Here is a 23,519-nt window from a genome sequence, read left to right on the forward strand (position 1 = left end):
ACCGCTTCATCATGCCAGGTACCATATTTAAGGTGCGGCCACGCACACACATCTGTGCTTCCAGCCCAGGACTGCTGCACGGAAGATATGGCCCCAAAAGGCAAGAAGACTGCAGCCCCGAGGTTCAATGACATGTCTCTCGAGCTCTTTTTGGATGCAGTGGAAGCCCGCCGTGATGTCCTCTACCCCAGCTCTGGCTGCAGGATAGGCAACAGCATCGCCAATTGGGCTTGTGACATGGTAGCAGTGGTCAGCGCAAAAGAGGACAGCACCCAGTGGCACAAGAGGATGAATGATCTCCTCCCTTCCGCCAGGGTAAGTCACTCACTGCCAGCTCAAGGGGCATCATCATTCGCTCGCTCACACACACCTTCATTGTCCTCATCCCATCCATGGGGCCACTCACCACCCACACGAGGCATATTTACCATCTCGCCTGGCAGGCGTCCTGCTTACACTCTCTCCATTTCTATTCATGCAAGACAAGCTGGTAAACAAGAATAGGGAGAGGTTGCAGACTGGCAGAGGAATGCCTGAAATCAACGTCCTCACAGACTTTGAAAACAGAGCCATCCAGCTGGCCAGTGAGGTTCTGGACCATTCCTGTACTGAGCGTGAGGTTGGCGGTGCCCTACCAAGTGAGGATCCAGCAATGCAACATCCATCAGGCAACTTTGCAATGAGTTATGTGTCCTGTTTCACAGGCCACTGCTATGCACTAATTATCTCCCCTTACTTCCACAGGTGCATCTGGGAAACAGCCAAGACAGTCCACGTCCCAGGGCCTCCAATCAAGCTGTGAGGGAAGCTCAGAAGAGGAATCTGCTGAAACCCTTCCTGAAGACCCTCTCACTCAGACCCTCCACCAGCACAGAGGCACACACGTCAGTGGGACCTGGCTTTAGAGTAGCCTTGGAATCACAGTCCGGTGAGCACATCGCACTGTCTGATCCACAGCAGGCAGCAGCAGGAACTTTCCAGGTGTCCGGCACTCGGAGGACTGCTGGAGGCCAGAAATCTGCTGAATCCGAATCAGATGACGAGTCTCTTGACTCGATCATGTCACAGTTGCTGCAGCTGCAAAGACAAGCTCGGGAACATCAGGAAGGGATGTCTGCTGCACTCCTCAGATTTCAAGGCATGATGAAGGAGTCCCTCCATCTTCAGCCTGAGGTGATAGCACTGGCATGCCTATGCACCAAGGTCAACACCAGTAGGATGGCGGCTGACATGGAGACCTTGCTCCAGGATGTTGCTCCTGCACTGCAGCACGGGCTGAACTCCAGCGCTGATGCCATAGTTGGTCTCCAACAGTGTGTACACGAGAGGGGTGCGGGACAGCTCGATCTCATTCCAGCTACCCCTTCTCCTCAAGGAGTCAGCTAGGGACCCTCAGGCACCCATAGGGACGAGGATCAGCAAGTGCACTCCCTGGGGCCATCCAATTAGGTGACGGGGGAGCGTCCGGCTACCTGATTCCCCTCTTCCTGTAACCCCAGCAGCTCCAGTTCCACAGACCGAGGAGGGTGCCACTGTCACACAGCAGGACCCCGAAAGTAAGCCAGGGTCCTCGAGGTCTCAGCCCTCCAGAGGACGCCCGCCAAGTTCATTACAGACAACCGGGTGTAGCAGTCAGCAGGCTGCCTCCACCTCTGCTGTGGATGTTAGGGGTGCACCAAGATGTGGTGGCTGGGTTAAGAAAGTTAAGAAGATGCAATTGCATAGCCTGGGCATGGGTGTTAATCACTTGTACATAATGTTCACTATTGTAAATAAATTCCCAAGAATATCTCCCTGCCTATGGCTGCTTGCTCTGATGAACAATGTTTGAGTCACTCAGATGTGAAACATTTCTGCACAAGGTAAAAGCAGGTATCTCAGTCCAGGGACTTTTCCCTGTGCTTTGTGCAGCCTTCAGACCAAAGTGGTGGTCCAGCCTCATACTCCCTGGACATATTAGTGATGCCTATACCTTGACGGTGCTTGTCATTGCTGCCAGACTATTGTGGGCAGGCGTCACAGAGTTCCATCATTCTCTCTGTGTGCTCTCAGCACCTTTAAGGCGAGGCTGGCCCCCATCTCTTCAGCATCTGTGACCAGTGACTCTGTGCTACTGAAGGGCTCAAGTGCTGAAGGTGGACAAAGGATCTTCATGGCTGCATCTCTATGATATGACCCTGATCACAGAGCGTAAGTGAGCTGCCCTCAATCAGACAGGAGTCAGACATTCTCAAAAGCTATGTGAAGATCTATGGAGTGTCCTCACTGCATGTCATCATCATACCCCTGCAATTGAGCGACTATTAGTGCCTCCACTGCATCCCAATAACTGGAACATTATCACAGAGGGTATGTGCACTGCCATAAGCCAGACCGGAGTCAAATGTTCATATATACAATGTGAGGATCTATGGTGTCTCCTCACTGTATGTCGCCTTCATCCTGCACAAATTTAGCAGCTGTGAGGGCTTCCCGAGCACGCCTGCCTCGTCTGACCAGTGCGCGGACCTCATCACTGTCATCGCCGCCATCAAGGGCCTCCTCACCCTCATCACAGTCAACATCCTCCTCATTGATTCAATGAAGAAGAGATTTCAAACCACATATGGTTCAAGGGCACAAACAGCACTGCCTTATGCAATGAACAGTGAATTTTCCAGTGTGTTGGCTGCACAAATGAAATACTTCTCAGAAAACAGGAACTCAGAACTTATCTCAGAGACTCAAGCACAAGTAGATGATCTCCAGCACCTGCATCTCCTCCTCAGTCAGCTCCTCTCCCCGTTGCAGCACCAGCTTGTAAAGGGTGCAGCAGACGACGATGATGCGTGACACCCTCTGCGGACTGTATTGCAGGGCTCCACCAGACTGGTCCAGGCACTGGAACCTCATTTTCAGCATCCCAATGGTTTGCTCCACGAAGTTGCGAGTTGCAGCATGAGCCTCATTATAGCGTCGCACTGCTGCAATCTGAGGCCGCCGCACGGGTGTCATCAGCCACGTCCTCTGCGGGTAATGCTTGTCCCCAAGGAGCCATCCCTGCAGCTCCTGTGGACCCTGGAAGATGTCAGGGATCTGTGACCGACTGAGAATGTAGGAGCCGTGGACACTCCATGGAAACCATACGCAGCTCTGCAGGATGCGTTTGTGGTGGTCACACACCAGCTGCACATTCAGCAAATGGAAGTCCTTGCAGTTAACATAGTTGACCCCTTGTTACAACAGAGATCTGAGCACCATGTGAGTGCAGTTGATCTCACCCTGCGCCTGTGGGAAACCCGAGATCTGGGCAAATCCAATCGCTCCTGCGCCCTGGCTCTCTTGGTTCTGGGCGAAATGCACAAAGTTGCCTTGCCTCGACAAGATGGCATCCGTAACCTCATGGATGCATTTGTAGGTGGAGGCTTGTGATATGCCATAGAGGTCACTTGTGTAGCCCTGAAAGGAGACACTGGCGTAAAAATTGAGCGTGGCAGTCACTTTCATGGCCACTGGCAGTGGATGCCTTCCATCTCCCCATAGCGCCAAATCCTGCAGTAATTTGCAGATGTGACCGATCAGTTCTCTAGACATATGCAGTCTTCGGCAACACTTGTTTTGTGGTCATCTGCAGGAATGAAAGGCAGCATATATAGACACTGCATCTGGCTAGGCGATGACCAACGATGGCTCATTGTAGCTCTTCAGCAGTGTGTGTGGGAGTCCCAGCCACCCTTTGTCCTGAGGGTGCTACTCCACCCTCCAAGTAGCCAGGTGCCTCTGTTGCTCTTTTTTCCATCGTTTCCACTCCCTGTAAGCCATGAGGCATACAACTAGTTCACCAGGTTCCATGATCCTGATGTACTCCTCCTGCAGGATGAAAGAGAGAGAGTTAGCTTGGGTATAGTAAGAACCTCTCTTGGTTAAGTCTGAGCCCAAGGGGTGAAAAGCTCTAGAGCACTTTCAGGCCTCTGCATTGCTTAAGTGGGCAGATAAGCTCGAAGCCCGATTCCACACATGTCAATTTGGCTGCATCTGAATTGTCTCAGCTGTAGAGGAATGGTCACTTTATATAAGGTTTCCCTAATGCATGGCCACTTCCCTCTCCCCCATCTCGCATGTGTTTGTGCACTACCTTCAATTGTAGGGCAGCCCTTTCCCCTACCCCCAAGTTGCCTAAAGCACCCCCTCAAGTCACCTCAACTGCAGGCAGCCCTTGCCCCACCCCAAGTCACCTAAACTGCTGGGCAGCCCTTGACCCCATGCCTCCAACATGTCTCAACCTTTAAGTCCTACAGGGGACCCAGGCAAGTGTTGCACAACATTACTGTGTACTCACCTCCAAGTTCTCCTCAAAGTGCAGCTCGCCAAGCGCACGCCTTATATAGGCTGTTGTGAAACACGTTGGCCGAGCAGGCAATCCGGTGGGGTGGGGGCTGACTCTGGCAGACTGGCCTTATAATGATATGCAGATATATTACAACGAGGTTCCCGATGTCCATTAGTGGAAAAGGTGGCACGCCGTCGACAGGCTGAGCGGATGATCACAAACTGGTTTCACAACATTGTGAAACTGACTTTTGGCCTTCTCGCCAAATTGTCCGCTCACGCTGCCAAGCACGCCCGATGCCAGCAGGCATCGACGGTTCCACTCAATGGATAATGGAGATCTGGAAAACAACACCACCCCCAGAAGTCTGTGAAAGCGGAGTCAATTGAAACTTTCAGGACTTGGTATTTTTGCTGGGAAAGGCTAACAGTAGCTATGGGACAGAGTGCGGTAAGGTTCAGTTCAGTTATAAGCTAACTGAATTGCAGATGAAGCTTGGAGGGCTGAATAGCCTACTCTTGTTTCTATGTTCTTTACTGAGCTTTGAACATATATCCTAGACTGATACTTCAGTACAGAAGAGAGGGAGTGCTATATTAATGAACAGACCATTCTTTGAAATGGACATTAAACCAAAATTGCATCTGTCTACCCAGGTGGACATTAAATATTCCCTGGCATTATTTGAAGAAGTGCAGGAAGCTCTCTAGGGCCATGGCCAATATTGCTCTCTCAACCAATACCACCTCAAAATCTAATCACTCATCTTGTGACCCATTCTTACAGAATGGGTGCCTTTGATAGTCTACGCAACAAAACCAGTTGCACTTCAAAAATAATTTTTTTGTGAAAACAGATTTGCAACATTCTAAATTAATAAAGCACTGTACAAAGACAAGTATTAATGTTAGTTTATTTTAGTTGTAGAATATTAACAGTCATAAGGGGTAAAAAATAATCGTAGTGAAATTGAGTCAATGTAAAAGCTTTAACAGTTAAAAAAATTACATGCTACATATTCCAAAACTGTATTCTGTATTAAAATGTGAAGTGCAAGTGAGGAGAAATTTCTCCTTCAAGGGCACCCAGAAAAACAATATAACATTTCTAATTATAATCTTTCGATCAGGCACTTTTATAGCTTAACTTAATTCTTCTAACTTTTTCTGAGCAACTATTTGTGTAACACAGCCAGAACCATCCAAAATTAGCGATTGAAATTGCATTTTCAGATGGTTCCCAGAACAGGGCAATTCCCCAGAGGAAGTATGTACTTCTGGGCAATTGACCCTGATCTTTGAAGCTCTGAGAGGGGTTCCCCAGTGCATCTTTGGGGTACCCCCCAAATCGGATGCTGGGGAGCTCGGAGGTTATGACCCATTAACTCTTTCTCTCTCCACAGATGCTGCCAGACTTGGAAGGGGGCATAGAAATTTGGAACCAAGTATGTTGGGCCTGCTCAAGTGGATTCCCAGCTGTGTGAGCTACATGCCTGGCAGAGGCAAGTAGCCAATTAAGGTACTTAATAAGCCAATAACTCCTATTCTGGCAATGCATTGAAATTGTATTGACAGTGCGCAGGCCCACTCTGTGTCAGGAGCTGGCAATGCGTCGAAGGCTGCCTGATGTCCGGACATCAATCACGATCTTTCAGGATCAAACAAAAATGAGAAAGACTGTAAGCACCTCATTTGCATGGAGCCATTCCTCATGCACACCGATCTCTGAGGTGATTCTGGCCACAATCAAAGGATGCCATTTGGACTTTTAAGTGACCCCATCTTGTGTTGCCGCTTGGTCTCCATTTGCCTGAGCAGTGCTCATCTTTCAAACTGGGGCTGCTAGCCGGCCCTCTCTTCTGCTGCTCCAATTGGGCCTCCCCCATCTGAGTGTTGCCCGCCATCCCTGATTGAAAGGCAAACTTGGGGGCAGTTTGTTAATTGATGACCACCTATAAGATTATGCTGGTAGGCAGATTGCAGACAACAGTGGGGCCAGGACCTAGAATTGGACCCACTCCTGAAAATAAAGTGGAAAAGTTTCCCGAAACTGTGCTTGAAATTCCAAATGGTTCCTTCCCAGAGTACTTTGTTTCCTATATTATTGTTTGGCAGCTATGCAATATTGAATTTTCTATTTTCCATCAATTCAAGACTACAAGGGGTAATACAATAGGATCACAAAACAATAGCAGCAGGTAGATAAAAGTTTAAAATAAGCACTCCACCAAATTCTTCATCTGAATGCTTCAATTGCACAAAGGACTAAATAGATGGCCAAAGAGCTCAATGTTGTACGTTTCAGATATTCTTCTTCAGATATTCTCAAAAATTCCCAATCTAGTTCATTCTTTGTTTTCCTTAATCCTAACTTGAAAACAATCAGGGGTTGATATTTATGCTTAATGCATTGCTAAATGCCATCCTTCACCATTGTTGACGTTATTCAGGAATATGACTGCATCTTTCTATTAAGTCGATTCCACACCAGTTGAAGTATGAAACTAGACACAAATATTTTTCTTAATAATGGGTTTATTTACAGAATGTAACATTACATATGTCTGCTATTTACCTATTACCCCCAGGTTTACAAATGCTCTAGGTAATTAAACAATGCCTTTCAACTGTGTATCTCAATATAATGATGTACAACTTTTTCTTTTAAAACAAAATCTTTATACCACACTCAAATAATTACAAAACAAAGAGAATTTTTTTTCCATGTTTTGTATAACCCATCACTGTGGTTGTACCTACACCAAATGGACTGCAGCGGTTCAAGGTAACAGCTCACCTCTACCTTCTCAAGGGCAATTAGGGATAGGCAATCAATGCTGGCCTAGCATGAAAAAAATAAAGAAAAACAAAATACAGCTGCAGCTGGCCAGGTGTGTTTTGTCTGCCATTTAGTGGGCAAGTACAGGGTAAGGAAAACAAAATACAACTCGAAAACAGCTTGGGTTTATCGGCTATAATGACTTCCTCTCCAGCAAATCATAATAACTCTTTACTCCCCACAACGATGTTATGAGACCCTAATACATGATCTTAAAAATTACATAAGACAATTGAAGCAAATCACACCAGCTATATCTGTGTAGCAACATTAAACATGTCATACAATATTAAAAACTGAAGATGCAGTTAAAATTCAGAAGCTACAGAATAATTATTGAATACAAGCAAATGTCAGATTATCACATTAACATCTTTTTATATTTTAACAGGATAAAATATCTTGATACATTTCATGTTTTGTGTTTGGTTGTGTAGTATATACACTTAAATGATGCTACTGCTTTCCTTGTAAGCAATACCAGTTACTTTCAAGAACGACAAGCCTGCAATCAAAGAGAATAATATTCCAACAGGAGCTGCCATGAAAGACCAGCCATATTTCACTTCAGTCTTGCCAATGTTTAAACCTGTATTGACTTGTATAGTCATTTCATCTGCAGCCATCATTTGACGTACAGCTGATATCCAATAGGCATACATGATGATTGACAGTGCATTCAAAGTACCTAAGTGTAAGAGTGAAGGGTAGAATTCAATTAAAATGTTTCATTTTTAGACTTTATTAAACCTGCTTACAAATCAAAACATTTACTGATTTTAAAAAGTACATTGTGTCTACAGATAAACTTTAAATAGATAATTTTGACTGATCCATTGACATCTCCGTTGAATGTGAAGACTGTTCATTATTAAGCTGCATTAGTCCAATATATTTACAAGAAATGATTTTTCTACATCTTTGAGAGTTCATTTGGAACATCAGGAAGTTATTTTTAATTTGTTCCTGCAGAACAACAACAACCTGCATTATATAGACTTTCAGAGACAGGTGGAAAAATGCACACTGCGCCAAAGATGGAAAGATTAGAAGTGATGAGAAGCCTGGTAGAAGAAATGGATTTTAAGGATGAACTTAGAGAATGAGAAAGAGGTGAGGTTTAGATATTGAATTCCAGAGTGTAGAGTCTCAGTGGCTTACTGCAAAGCCGCTAATATTAGGATAACGGCAGTTTTGAGGTGGGGTGGGAGGGTGGCGACAAGAGGCTAGAGTTTGATGATTTAAGTCCGGGGGCAGATAGAAATATAGGATCTAGACTAGGCCAATTAGCCCTTCAAGCTTCTTCCACTATTCCAGTGGATTGTGGTTGATCTGTGCCTCAGCTTCATTAACCCATCTTTGCCCTTTGTCCCTCAAGATGTAAAATTAAAGCGCATGGGATTGCCAGTAGTGTATTGAGATGGATAGAAAACTGGTTGGCATTCAGGAAACAAAGAGTAGGAATAAATGGGTCTTTTTCCGAATGGCAGGCAGTGACTAGTGGGGTACCGCAGGGATCGGTGCTGGGACCCCAGTTATTCACAATATATTTTAATGATTTAGATGAGGGAACTAAATGTAATATCTCCAAATTTGCAGATGACACAAAGCTGGGTGGGAGGGTGAGCTGTGAGGAGGACGCAGAGATGCTTCAGTGTGATTTGGACAAGCTGAGTGAGTGGGCAAATGCATGGCAGATGCAGTATAATGTGGATAAATGTGAGGTTATCCACTTTGGTAGCAAAAACAGGAAGGCAGATTATTATCTGAATAGCTATAAGTTGAGAGAGGGGAATTTGCAATGAGACCTGGGTGTCCTCGTACACCAGTCGCTGAAGGTAAGCATGCAGGTGCAGCAGGTGGTAAAGAAGGCAAATGGTATGTTGGCCTTCATAGCCAGAGGATTTGAGTACAGGAGCAGGGATTTCTTCTGCAATTATACAGGGCCTTGGTGAGATCACACCTGGAACATTGTGTGCAATTTTGGTCTCCTTATCTGAGGAAGGATGTTCTTGCTATAGAGGGAGTGCAGCGAAGGTTTACCAGACTGATTCCTGGGATGGCAGGACTGACGTATGAGGAGAAGTTAAGTCGGTTAGGATTGTGCTCGCTGGAGATCAGAAGAATGAGGGGGGATCTCATAGAAACCTATAAAATTCTAACAGGACTAGAAAGGGTAGATGCAGGAAAGATGTTCCCGATGGTGGGGGAGTCCAGAACTGGGGTCACAGTCTGAGGATACGGGGTAGACCATTTAGGACTGAGATGAGGAGAAATTTCTTCACCCAGAGAGAGGTGAGCCTGTGGAATTCGCTACCACAGAAAGTAGTTCAGGTCAAAACATTGTATGTTTTCAAGGAGGAGTTAGATATAGCTCTTGGGGCGAAAGGGATCAAAGGGTATGGGGAGAAAGCAGGAGCAGGCTATTGAGTTGGATGATCAGCCATGACCGTAATGAATAGCGGAGCAGGCTCGAAGGACCGAATGGCCTACTCCGGCTCCTATTTTCTATGTTTCACCCTCAAAAAATCTATTGATCTCAATTTCAGCCATTTCAGTGGTAGTACTGGAGGAGGCTACAGGAAGGGATTTATACACAAGGATAAGAACTTTAAAATAGAGGTTTCAGAAGACTGGGAGCCAATGAAGATCAGCAAGAACAGTGGCAGAAGATGATGAGCATTTGCTACAGAATAAGGTGCGGCCAGTAGAGTATTTTAGCATCAGCTGAAGTTTACGTAATATGAGCATGACAAGCCAGCATTGGAATAGTAGAATTTAAATGCAGCAATAATATAGCTAGAGGTTTCAGTGCAGAAGCAGATAGGTTGAGGTAGGAGCTGAAGCAGGCAATGTCACACAGTAGGTGACAGAAAGAATGCACAGCTTACAAATAGAAGTTCAGGCTGGGATGGAATAGAATAGAATGATTTGGATCAGCCTGCGACACTGACCAGGAGAATGGTGCAGAGATATGGAAGTAGAAGTTGGTATGTATTTGGCACATTTGCAATGTCCAAAACGGGCACCACAAGTCAAATTCGAAGTGTAATGTTCCGTATCAGAATGAGGTTGGAGGTATACCTGCCACCAGATATATTCAAGTATACAGCAGGTTTTCCTGGCAGCAATAAATGCAGGCATTATTTAAATGTTAACACAGCTCCTGCTCCCGACTGGAACACTTGGCAGCAGATTTCAGAAGTAGCATTTAAAGGGATCCTCATCGCCATTAAGGAAATTCTCCAGTTAGTTGTAGCAGGTCTCCAGAATGTTTTTGGCAGGTTTCTTTTTATGAGATTCTTTTGCATAATGAGTTTTTGGAGGGCAAGAACAGTTTCACAAGAATTTCTGGTTCTGAGTTACTGAACCTGGACCCAACAAATCAGGCACAGGACTAGGAATACAGCAAAGACATGCCTGTGCTGTTACAGGAGAGCAAAGGAGGCAACAGCGCCAGCCAGCAGCATGACAGTATGTGTGTATGCTGAAACAGAACACCACCCTTGAGCCTCACAGAGGCACAGTGTATAAAGTGGCTGTGATTCAACAAGGAGGTCATTTACCCTTGCCACTCGTTGTGAGAATTGGAGTCTATCATCAGCATATGTAGAGCAGCGCATGGCCTATTAAGTCACAGGCCTGAATTTTTCAGATGGCGGGATCTCGCTTCCAAACGACTCCGAGTGCCCGCAGCCATTTCACTCTGGAGGGAATCCCATTCCTTCAATTTCATGCTCCCCCCCCTGCCTAAAAACCCACCAGCGGAGGAGCATAACATTCAGGCCACTGGGACTCTAAACCATTATACCTCAGGCTTCTTCTAAACTGAGCGATTGGTGCCTCTATATCAGCAACAGCCACTCAGTTGTTGTTGTGCACACATTCACTGAGCAGGTCACTTATGCACTGTTTGTGAGGTGACAACAGTTCAATAGTGTCCTTCATGGAAGTTGACAAACAGGAAGAGAGAACTCTAGGACTTGCTAGGGAGATGGTGGCGTAGTGGTAATCTCATGGGGTTCGTAATCCAGAGACCCAGGCTAACTAAAAGCTAGTCCTAGTAATTGGCTGTGTTGGAACTGTCCTACTTTTTATATACAGGGTATAACTGGGCTATTTTCCCACATTGTCAGATAGATGCCAGTGTTGTAGCTATACTGGAACAGCTTTGCTAGGGCAATGGCTAGTTCTGAAGCACAAGCCTTCTGTAGTACTGCTGGGATGTTATCAGGGCCATAACCATTGCTGAATCCAGTGCCTTCATTTCTTGATACCATGTGGAGTGAATTGAATTGGCTGAAGACAGGCACGTGAAATGCTGGGGACTTCAGAAGGAGGCTGAGATGGATTATCTACTTGGCACTTCTGGCTGAAGATGGTTGCAGATGTTGTAATATGCCTTTAAGAGACAGCGGCATGATTTCACTAGAAGGGAAGTGCGTCATGTGATCCAGTTTTAGTTTCGATTTTGGTTGTGAGCAGAATACAGCACAGCTCTGATATCTTGAAGATTTATACCTATGATTAACAGTTCACATGTACCTAGTCTTAATAAATGAACACACGTGCTTACTCAATCCCTTATGAGCGATTGGAGTCTCTATATCATAGTAAAAACAAAACATAGTACTCAGCAGCAATCAGGGTAGCAGCAAGGTTAAATACAGGTATGGCATGGTGAAAGCCTTATATCATGCGACATGGCATGAGATGACCCTCAACATTTTGGTCTGACCATAACAAAGTCAACAAAGCGTAAGGGATTGTTGGGAATGCAGTGTGCTGACTGTGCAGATAAACTTTGAAGATGCAGTGCTCAAGTAAAGAGCTGGTAAGCAGACAGATCCCTCGTGGTGAGCAGGACAGCACATCAAGAGGACCAGCACTGGGTTTACTCAGTCAGGAAAGGTGAGCGAACAGGTTGTGGGCCTGAATGATAGTGAGCGAGGGAGAGTCAAACAAAAAAAAATCATAAAGATTGAACCAAAGAAGTTTCCAACTGTAAAGGTTAGATCTTCAGAAAAGCGCGTGAAAGCGGCCACAATGACATTCATCCCAGCTACTACAGGAGAAGGAAGGTCAAAGAGATATTTTCAAAATGTCCACAAAATTCCCCAGTTTGAATTGGAATGTGACTGACCTATTATCTGAATTCAAAATGTTTAAGCAGCGTACAGAGCTATAGTTTCTTGATTCAGATGTATCTGAGCCAGAAAAACAAGCCATAAAAATTTGCCTGGCAATTGGGACTGAAGGTCTACACAGGCCGAACATGTCAGTATTAAGAAGAGGTAAAGGATCCCCAAAAGATATGGACTACATTGGAAGACTAGTTAAGAATCAGGTTAAACTTCTGTATTCATTGACTATAGTTCATGTCATTTCGACATCAGCCTACAGAATCTATAGACCACTTCATCAGCAGATGCAGAGAAAAGGGTACAAACTGACTTTATCGGACATAGGACTAAGACAGAATTGTTGAGTTGGCGATCGCTCCATTCCCATGGAAGCATTCCAGAGAGATCTAGTATACAACCTCAAAATGTACAGCAACGACAAACTACTCAAGGATGGACACAAGTACAAAGTGATCCTCGTAGGTCAATGAAATTTACAGGTCCTAAGTACAACCCCATTGTTGACACACTCACTGGGACACCCAAACCTAGGAAGCCAAATGGAAGGTGTGGCCTTCTGCATGCATCAAGGAAACACCTAGATTTTCATCAATTCTATAAGGCATGTGGCAGAAAGGGCAATTAGCAGTGGTAGTGCAATACAGCAAAGGCTGATGCAGCTACAAAGAACTGTGCACTCATCCAAACAGACTGTACACAAAAGGTACCTTCAAGCTATAAGAATGACCATCTGGTATCCTGTCAGAAACTTATACAGGAGGTGATTGACAAACCAGAAAGCGACAATGACGTGCACAATGAGACAAAAAGCGGTGAACACATGTTTCACACCATCAATCTCATGGAAAATATTGGTGCCATCTCACCATCCGAAGTATTCACCAAGATTTGAATTATCTGCCCTAAGAAAGTTGTTAACTATTCCTTACTGGCCAAGATTGACACAGGGGCCAGTGCCAACATACTACCTCTGTGAATTCCACAGACATAGAAGGCAATGGAGAAACTTACTGCTCTGAAACTTTCAGTGTACCACAGTTCACAAATTTCATGTGCAAGATCCAAAGTCCTGGAGTACAAGTACAATCAATCCTCCTAGGTGTCACAGATTTTCTACATCATGAACACTAAAGGCCAAGTGTTGTAGGTTTACTGGCATGCCGTGACCTCGTACTAGTGACAATCCATGGAATCAGTCAGATCTCACATGGCAGATCAACCTCAGAAATAACTCCTATCATCTCAGTTCACAACCTAACATTGAAACATCCAGGCTGTTTTGACAAAATCAGCAGTTTCAAGGGAGCTGCAATGTTACACTTGCAGGAGAATGCAAGTCCATCAACTGTTCTGGTACATATTGTGAAAATGTCAACAGCTAAAAGAAGCAGCAGCAAAAGATTCTGCACGACAGAAACTGTGAAAAACCATCTTTGAAGGATGACTTGATTCAATTCAGCAAGTCCACAAACATGTGAGACAGTTTTTGCCTTATGGGGACGAGCTAGGCATCTCCCATGGTAGGGCACAATACCTGAATCGTTGCAACCTGATATTCTTCAGCAACTTCATCACTCACACATGAGCATGGATCGGACAAGAAGACTCACAAGCGAGACAGACTTTTTGTCACATATGAACAATGACATTCAAGTTATCAGGAAGTGTGAAGCATTTGAAGAGCAAATGCCAAGTCAGCATAAAGAACCATTGATTCCACATGAAATTTCTACCCATCCTTGGTCCAAAACTGCACCCAATCTCTTTCATGTCCATGGTACTGACTTCTTTGTCATCGTCCACTACTTTACCAAGTATCCCATTTTACAACAACTGCACAACACACTAAGCAAACTGCCATGCACCCTCAGTTTATTTGGTGTACCGAGAGAGATCATTACAGATGACGATCCACAATTTATTGGTAAGCCTTTTCAGGAAAAGTGAGAGAAATGGAATATTGATCACACTATTTCCTCTCATTATCCTAGATCTAACAGCCTAGCTAAGTGAATGATTCGCACAATGAAATCCCTAATTCTCAAATGTAGACAGACCAATCAAGATCTACACACTACAATGTTACTTCTGAGAACAACTTTTCCATCATCAGCAGAGCTCATGTTTGGCAGACTAGCGCGCACCAATTTACCCAGTCTGACACATTCTACACTCAGAAACTAGACAGCAACTTTTAAAACTGCAAGAGAAAATGACCAACGTGCACAATGAAAATGCCAGCATAGCATTGCCAAGTTTACAGTTGGGATTATAAGTTCACATCCAGGATCGTACAGAAGGTTACGTGGCAACCAATCGAGATGACAAGGATTTATTCAGAACCAAGGTCCTATGAGATCATTATACACAAAGGTGCAACAATGTAACCGAGGACAAATCAGATCCATTCCAGCTCCTCAAACACCATGAAGTCCTATTACATTGCAGATTAGATCCCAAATGCAACCAGGACCATCATTCAAGATTGACAACCCCACAGGTCACTGTGAGCAATTAAAGAAACCGCCTGGCAAGGTTACCATTATAAGAGCTGGGCGTGCCAACAGATTACCTCTACACTTTAGAAACTCATAGATACATCAGTTCTATACACTTATGTAATACTTCTTTGGAAGGGGGAAAAGTATCTTTAAAAAGAAAGGGGGATGTTGCAGTATGCCTTTAAGAGATGTCAGTATGACATCACAAGAAGGGGAGTGTGTCATTCAATCCAGTTTTTGTTTCGCTTTTGCCTGTGAGCAGAACACAGTTCCAATGTCTTCAAGTTTTATACTCATGTATATCTGTTCGAGTATACCTAGTATTAATAAATTAACCCACAGCGCATTGACCAAATCCCTTCAGCCTTGTCTTTTGCACTGACGTGCTAGGCTCCCCCAACGTCAAGGATTGGGATGTTTCCGGATTCTACTCCTCTGGTTAGCTGGTTAATTGTCTACCAACATTCATGACTGGATGTGGTCAGACTGCAGATCTTTTGTCTGATTTGTTGATTGTGGGATCACTTAGCTATATCTATTGCACATTGCTTCTGCTGTTTAGCATGCATGTAATCCTGCATTGTAGCTTCACCAGGTTGGCACCTTGTTTTTAGATATACTTGGTTTGGCTCACCTGCACTCCTCACTGAACCAGGGTTGATTTATTGACTTGATGGTAACGGTAGTGAGGAATATGTTGAGCCACAAGGTTACAGATTGTGGTGGCCCACACCGCCTCATGTTCAGTTTTGAGCTGCTGGATCTGTTCTGAATCTATCCCATTTAGCACAAGTGGTAGTGTCACACAACACGATGGACAGTATTCTCAGTGTGAAGATGGGGCTTTGGTATCACAAGTACTGTGCAGTGGTCACTCCTACCAATACAATAGGTATAGATTGGTGAGGGTAAGTCAAGCAGGGTTTTCCCCCTTTGCTGGTTTCCTCGCCACCCTGACTTTATAAACTCCACACAGCCATGAAAAATTCTCATACCACCCAGGACAAGCAGTGGGAAGAAGCTAAGTGCAATTTACATAGTGCAAGTAAAACAACACTGTCCAAAAAATGTATCACTTACCAGACAGCAAAAATATGGCCCCCACAATTTTATACATCTGGTAAGTTTCAGAAAACGCTTTCAAAGTAATGATTATGCATCCAATTGTAATAAATATTACTGCCAAAAACATCAGCGTACTCCACAAACGACGATAGACTAGAAAAACAAAGAGCACAAATTTATAATTTTAACAATTTTTTTCTCATATGTGAATATAATTCCGCATTCTAATAGTGCTGAAGGGACTCATCTGACAGCACTGCTGCTGGAGCTAATCTCTGCAAAGTGCACTAACATCTAGTGAATTCAGACACAGATTCATGCACAGCTCTCTAATGGTTTTGCCAGTATGTACAACAGTTTAATGTAACAGCCTTTCGCCTTTCAGGGTGACCCTTCTGCACATCAATTCCTTTGAGAGCTTCAGGAAAAAAGTTACACTGAGAAACAAATTTTATGGGGAATTTTAACCTCAAAAAATGGAGGAGTTTGGGTCAGGTGGGGGATTAAAAAGTTAGAAGTCTGAATCCCGTCCCCATGCCACCCACTTCTGGTTTTAACAGAGATGGGACAGGGACCGTGGCTGACCAACACAATCCAAGGTGGTGGGTTGGCACTTTGGCTATTATAAAGAAGCGGTATGCCTTATTGCCTCAGGAAACCCACCAGCAAAACTCAGGCAAGGACTACTGTATTCAGGGGATAAATGCCCTTCCATTTTCTGATAGATCCAGCATCCCTGGCTCGATCCCCCCAGCCTTGGATACACATTCCCCTTCTGATCTCTGCTGCCTTCATTTGGAAGCCTCTGATCTCCCCCTCTATCTTCCAAACCCATCTCCTAAGGCCTCCGATATCTGCAACAACCCTTATAACCTCCCCAAACCAAGATCACCGATTCCCCCCAGCTCTGACCCCCGTCTTCCTCACTCCAACCTCCACCTCCGACCACTCTTCCCACTCAAGCACTCACATTGGCTCCCTCACACACCAAAATCAACCTCTCATCTCTCCCCTAATTGAAATGTGGAATTTTCTCCACCAAACTACTACCCACCCTATCAGAAGCCAAAGTTATCAGGTTGGCTGCCAGACAGGCAACCAGTTGGGGACCTCACGGGCATAATGTGGAGTTAAAGGTTGCAAGTCAATGTTCCCCTTCATGCTGGAAAGTATAAATTCTGGAAAGCCTGAATTCTGGGTTCGCTGTGCTATCGGCCTCCCAGCTCATGGTAGGTCAGGTAATTTAAATTTGCCCCTATATATTTATTTTATTGCACTTTTACAAAATATCACAGAATACTGCAAAAAGGTCTATTCTAATTTCAGAAGGCACTTCAATTTAAAGGAAAGAAATAGTCAGTGAAACACAAGCAAGAATATGTAATATGTCCTAATTTTCCTCCCAATCTCCCCTCCTTTCCCCCAATCACTTATGCACGCCTTTGACCATCGCACCATCTCTAAAGCTTTGTTCATCTGTTCTCTTTTTATTCTTCAACTATGCACCCACTGGTCCTCCCTCTTTCTCCCTTTTCTTTCCCTGGGGTTCTCTCTTTCCTCACATTCTCTTGTCCTTTGGTCCTCTTGCTGGGTACCTGGGGGCTACTTAAGGCTATTCCATGATTGGTCAAAATCTTTTTCTCATCCTTCATGACTAGGAATTTTAAACTGCTTGCTTAAACCTAAAAAAGGGAACCAGCAGGAGCTTTGTGTGCCATATCAAAACAACATGCAGGCTGCATCTTAAGACATTATGGCTGCTTGATACAAAGAACACGGAAGTTTATAGGAAATCTACTTGCATTGATCTTAAGCACAGACCCTCATCATCTCTATGGAAAAAGCTAGCAGCTGCAGAAGAATATAGCCAAATCTTCGATTATACCCACAATGTATACACCTGCTCTCACTGAGCCTGCCCCTCTGTCAGGCAGAGTGATGTTAAGTTGTTCACTGTCATCCATTCAATCTACTGTCGTTGATTGTGTGAAATCATAAAAATTATGGAAAAGTGCTATTTGGTCTGTTGCGTTTGTATCAGCCTACTTGTTTGACCAAAGTTTTTCAGCTATGTTGGAGAAAATTGTAAGTTCCAGACTTGAGTCAGTTTCAGGTTTTTCTGCACATATTTGTTCCTTTTTGAAAATGATAATGGCTCAGGTCTTCTGCAAAGCGGCAACCATCATCAGATTGCCACTCCACTCGAACTTCTGCCTGCTCCAACACTGCCCCACATTTTTTGCCAGGTCTTCCAAGCCTGACTTTTCCAGAAATGTGAAGCACAGTGTCTATTGAAGAGCTGCAGCGCAGCGCTGTAGCATCGCTTTTTACAGCACTAGCTGCCCTATGATAAGTTTAATAAGTGTGAATCTTAGAGAATGGGTGAATGAGTGAATAGGGAGGGTGGTAGTATGGATAGGTGGGTGATATTTAAGTGGATAAGTGCGCATGAGAGTAAGGTGGGTAGGGTAGCAGTGGGGTGATGTAAGTGGGTAAGTAGTAAGTGGGTAGGGTGCAGGTGGGTGAGGTTGTAGCGGAGTGAGGTGGTAGGTGAGTAGGGTGGCTGGTGGGTGAGGTTGTAGGTGAGTGAGGTGGGTCGGGGGTGGGGTTCTTCAGGTTGGGTGATGAGAGGTAGTCAGGTTGGGGGCTAGTCAGATTGGGTCAGGGGTGGGTAGTCGGCTGGTTAGGGTGTAGTCAGGTCTGGTCAAAGGATAGTGAGATGAGGAGGGAAGGTCAGGTTGGGTTGGTGGGGCAATTGGGTGGGGTCAAGTTGGGAGTCGGAGGGTGTTAGTGTGAATGATTGTGGGGTCAGACAAAAGTGCGGAGGCTTCAGACTCGTGCTGAGAGAAGGTACAATGAGGCTCATGCTGCAACTTGGACAGTGGTGAAACACACCATAGGGGTCCTGAGATCCTTGTGCACGTGTGATGGACTTGCGAGTGTGCGAGTTGAGGGCAATGAAATGATTGACTTACTCTGACAGAACAGAGAAGATCATTCATCCTCTTCCTGCACTGGTTGGCTGACCTCTTCTGCAGGGCTTTTTCACTGACCACCACTGTGACCACCTCCCAAGCCGGATTACTCTCCTTGCTGGAAGTACTGAGGCCAGAGCGAGGGTAGAGAACATCATGGCAAGTCTTCACTGCGTCCAACAGGCCCATCAGTGAGGCGTCACTGAATCCGGGCACAACATACTTCTTTCTACCTTTGGAAGCCATGTCTTCAAAAGAGGTGTCCTAGGCTACAGAAAGTGCGAATGCTCTGCAGGGGCGTCGTTTAAATATGGAGATAAGGAGTGCTGTGGTTATGGCAGGGCAGCGAATTAGATGCGCCTGCCAGTGAAATAGTATGTTCCCTGTGAATGAATAATTAATGCAGCCTGAAGCGCACAACATGGCACAAAAACCCACCATTGCGGCTGGCGGGTGGAATGCCATTTTTTTTGCCCACTAACGGTCTTAGTGTGTTTCTCAGGTAATCTTGGCCATTGTCTTAATTGTTGATTCATGTTGGTAGCTGGGTGCCATAATGTTTGTGTCCATGCCATGGTTAGTAGGCTAATGGACATTTGCACATGTTAGTGAGTTGTGCTGTTCATGAGAAGATTCTAGTGCCTGCTGTTCACCTGGTGAAGGCCAAGGGCAATCCTTCTTGTGGGAGGGGACAGAAGAGGGTCTAAATAGGGGTGAAGCAGCTCCAAGATGACTTGCTTGTTGATGAAAGTTCAAAACTAAGTACTGAATGGAGAAATCTGTCCTCAAATATCTTAGTGGTCATGTGAGAACTCAGCCTCCAGCAATAGCAAACAGGCAGAAGCAAGTCGATGGTTAGGCTCCTGTTATGTTGCCACTACACCTTTATGTACAGGGGATGAAAAGTTCCTGAAAGCAAACGGGTGATACAGCAAAAAAAAAGGGCAGATGTTTTCAGACAGTCAGCACACTGACGATCTGTGTAAATCCAAAAGTTAAAGAAAGGACGCCGTGCATTTATGTAACACCTTTCATGACCACAAGACGTCCCAAAATGCTTTACAACCAATTAAATGTTTTCAAAGTGTTATCACCATTGTGACATAGGAATCATTGCAGCCAATTTGTACATGTTCCCACATACAGCAATGTCATAATGACCAGACAATTTTGTGAGGTTGATTGAGGGATAAACATTGTTAATTAGATTAAGCAGAGTTAATCAAGTTGCTAAATAAAATGCAGATGTGTCAAGAAGTATCACAGTGCAAAGACCATGGGCGGAATTTGATGCTGGCAGAGGGAGCAGGATATGAGGCAGGGAGGATGCCGAATTGTGGGGCAGGTGTTGTGTCAATTCTCTGACAATGGAATAAAAGGCCCGATTATCCTGTCAGCGGGGGTATTAGGGATGGTTAGGGGGTCAGCAATATCTACTCCATGCACTGGGAAGGTAATTTCAATGTCTCTGCATATTATTATAAATTATTAACATGGGACTTCTTGTGATTAAATGGTACCTTTGGCATTAAGTGAGGGACGCCTGTGGAACATGGGCATTCAGTTTCCTGGCTGTTTAAAGCTGGCTTTGAGCAGGCAAGTCAGTCTGTGAGGGGAAGGTCTTCTATACACCACATTTCCCATGCCTCCCAGGCAAGCGGGGATTCAGCGCTGGGCTCTTCCCTCTTCACTCATATTTACTAGGGGGATCCCTGTTGGGGGTTTCTTTACCTCTGTTTAGTAATATGCTTAAATTCAGTGGGTTGCCACATCTGACCTGAAGTCAAACAGTAAGCCACTTGGAGCTGTCTGAAACAACTCAGACATTTTCTTTGAAGAGGGGAAAGGAGGCTGTGAATCATCATAGGGGAGGTCAAGGTTTACTGTAGGGAGGTCGAGGTTCATTGTGGGGAGGTCAAGGGTGATCTCAGGAAGTCGAGGGTGATCTCGGGAGGTCGGGGGTGATCTCGGGAGGTCGGGGGTGATCTAACTGGGTGCAGGAGCCTGACAGCTGTGGAAGACGTGCTTCGGCCACAGAAACCACGTGGTTCTTAAGGCCAGGGACCCAGGGAGAATACAACCTTGCCCGGTTATTTACATCTGTAGAGCACTAGCAGCCAACGTGGGTCTCATCCACCCAATGTTTCTGGAGACCCGGTCAGAGGAGGAGCAGGTCAGAGCGAAGCTGGAACTGGGTGCAGATGCACAAATGGCAGGGGGACATCGAGGGGCTCAACCTGTGGTTGGTCCAAATACTGCAGATGTTCAAGATGGAGCCAATCAGGGGCTAGTCAGACAAAGATCATTGCTGTGTCCCAGAGTAGACAAGGTCTAGCCTCAACTACCTCCAAATACCTAGGAGATAATGCCAGTGATGATTGTAGATGCCTAATGGAGTCGACAGTGATCTGTGTGCTCTGCTGCAGGCTGACCTGAGGCCTTGGGACTCAGAAGCAACCCAATGCCTGTGCCTTTGAAGGTGGCTGCGGTATGAAACTTCTATGCCAGTGGCTCCTTCAAGGGCTCTACTGGGGCCATGCGGAGCATTGCCCAGGAAGCCACTCATCGCTGTAAAAAGTGATAGATGTCCTCTTTAAAAGGACCGGAGAGTTGAGTGATATAGGATGGAGCCTGAGAGCCAGGTTGAAAGATCTGAGAGCTTCGGTGCCATTGCAGACCTTTCACGTGCAGAGAGTTATCGATTGCACACATGAGGAAATCAGGGCTTCATGGGACCAGTCTGCGGCGTTACTGATTCCACCCCAATTGGTGTGTGACCACAGAAGGTGTATACTCCAGCTATGCGCTTGCTTCCCAGGAAGCTCCCATAATGTTTACATGCTACGTCACACCCAAGTGGCGCTGTTTTTTGGGGCTCACAGGTTATCCGCTGAAGAGCTGGCTGATGACAATAATGAGGCACCCTGAAGCTCCAGCCGTGAAACATTATAATCAATACCATAGATCAACCTGGGTGCCGATTGAGCTGAGTACCAGCTTGTTGCAAATTCGGTTCCACTGCCTAAACCACTCTGGTGGAGCTCTGCAACATGCGCTTCAGAAGGTATCCACACTTATCCGTGTCAGCTGTGCACTGCATAAACTTGTACAGCAGAGGGAGGAGGAATTGCCAACCACTGACCTGGAGGAGCCAAACTCTCCATCCGACAAGGAGGGTCGGGGGGAGGGAGCAGAGCTGGTAGGTCAGAAATTGGGGTTCCTGCAAGAGATGCAAGGGCAATGGAAAGGCACGTGAGGAAAGACTATGAGTCTCTCAGTCACACCACATTCCAGCAGGCATAATGCCTTTAGTATACCTTCTGCTTTAGACCTTAGACCCATGGGACCTCTACAAGTCCTCCTGAGAGCAACACACCATTGCCTATCGGCAAGCCGCTCTGTGATTGCCTTCCCAACCATGGAGAGGGCATTTCACTGCCTTCCCCCATACCGGATTGCTACCTATTATGCAGACGCTCACACTATTAACCAGATTATCCAACGTGCATGAATAAAGGAAATAAGACTATTTAATCACACCTGACCATTAACTATCATATTAAGGTATGGTGAACCTTTATGCTCTTTCTCTCATGCTTGTGATCACTATGATGTAGTACCACCCCAACATCTGCAGCTGAAGTGCAGACAGGCTGCTGAGTACAAAGCCCCAAGGCCTTAACACAGATCTCTGTGGGATACTACTAGTCACATCCAATTAGATCACCTGCCAACAATCCCTATTCTCGTTCTCCTGCCACTCAGACAATTTCCTAACCAGGTCAATAACTTGCATTCAATTGTAAGAGCTTCAACTTTAGCTAACAGTCTCTTCTGAGGGACTTTATTAATTGCCTTCTGGAAGACCATAAAAATAACACCTAAGCTATTTTCCTGTTAGACACAAAATAATGGCTGGAATTTTGCATGGACAGTATGGCAAGAAGGCCAAAAATTGGTTTCATGCTATCGTGAAACCAGTTTGCAATCTTCTGCTTCACCCGTCAATGCCAGGTTGCCTTTCCCGCCACTACATGTCGGGAACATCACTTTAATACATCTGCATCTAATTATAAAACCTGCTCGCCGGAATCATTGCCTCACATCAAATTTATCGCCCACATTGGCAAGAAAACATGCCGGTGCAGAGCACATCTTGACAAGTGTGACGTGCAGAAGTTAGGGCCTTGCACGCATCACAGACATCCAAGAGGTAGAAGATGCTGGAGCCCTACAACAATCAAACCCTGGAGGAACATGTGCATCGCATGCTGGGTGGATTGTGGTGGACATGGTTCTGCCACAAAGCAGCTCACAGAAGGTCAGATGACGTTGATGTCTGGGACATCACAGTCTTGGCCATGGGCTGCTATGGCTGATTGCCGATGGGAGGGGGGGGCGCGAGTGGAAGGTCTAAGCTTGACTGGAAGGGAAAGGTGTAGTGGGGTGATGGGAAGGGTGAGGCTGGGAGGCGGGGAACGCTATTGTGAGGGGCGAGGATGTGGTTGGAAGAGGAGGGAACAAAGGTGCCAGGATGGTGAGATTGGAGCGTGGGAGACAGAGTACAGGGGGATGAGGATGTAACTGGGATGGTAGGTGTAAGGAGGAAGGAAGGTGTGACCGGGGGATGAGGTCAGAGGAAGGGGAGAGCGCGGAGCGGGGGTGGAGCTCGCAGCGGGGAAGGAAC

At 45.6% G+C, this 23,519-nt stretch overlaps 1 protein-coding gene across 3 annotated transcripts in view; it reads right to left on the reverse strand.

Annotated features, from left to right (window-relative positions):
• Positions 1-6,825: 6,825 nt before the first annotated feature.
• The window catches only part of LOC121284420 (transmembrane protein 182-like), a 91,974-nt gene continuing 75,280 nt past the window's right edge, over positions 6,826-23,519 (reverse strand). For 2 of the 3 annotated variants that reach the window (XM_041199869.1, XM_041199870.1), the window contains 2 exons: positions 15,873-16,010; positions 6,826-7,835 (listed from right to left, as the gene is read on the reverse strand). In XM_041199869.1, the coding sequence (XP_041055803.1) occupies positions 7,594-7,835; positions 15,873-16,010 (380 nt within the window). In that variant the 3' untranslated portion in view covers positions 6,826-7,593. The remainder of the gene's footprint in view (positions 7,836-15,872; positions 16,011-23,519) is intronic. The other variant, XM_041199871.1, reaches the window with a different exon arrangement.

This window comes from Carcharodon carcharias, chromosome 11 (assembly GCF_017639515.1).
Source record: "Carcharodon carcharias isolate sCarCar2 chromosome 11, sCarCar2.pri, whole genome shotgun sequence".
Taxonomy (NCBI): domain Eukaryota; kingdom Metazoa; phylum Chordata; class Chondrichthyes; order Lamniformes; family Lamnidae; genus Carcharodon; species Carcharodon carcharias.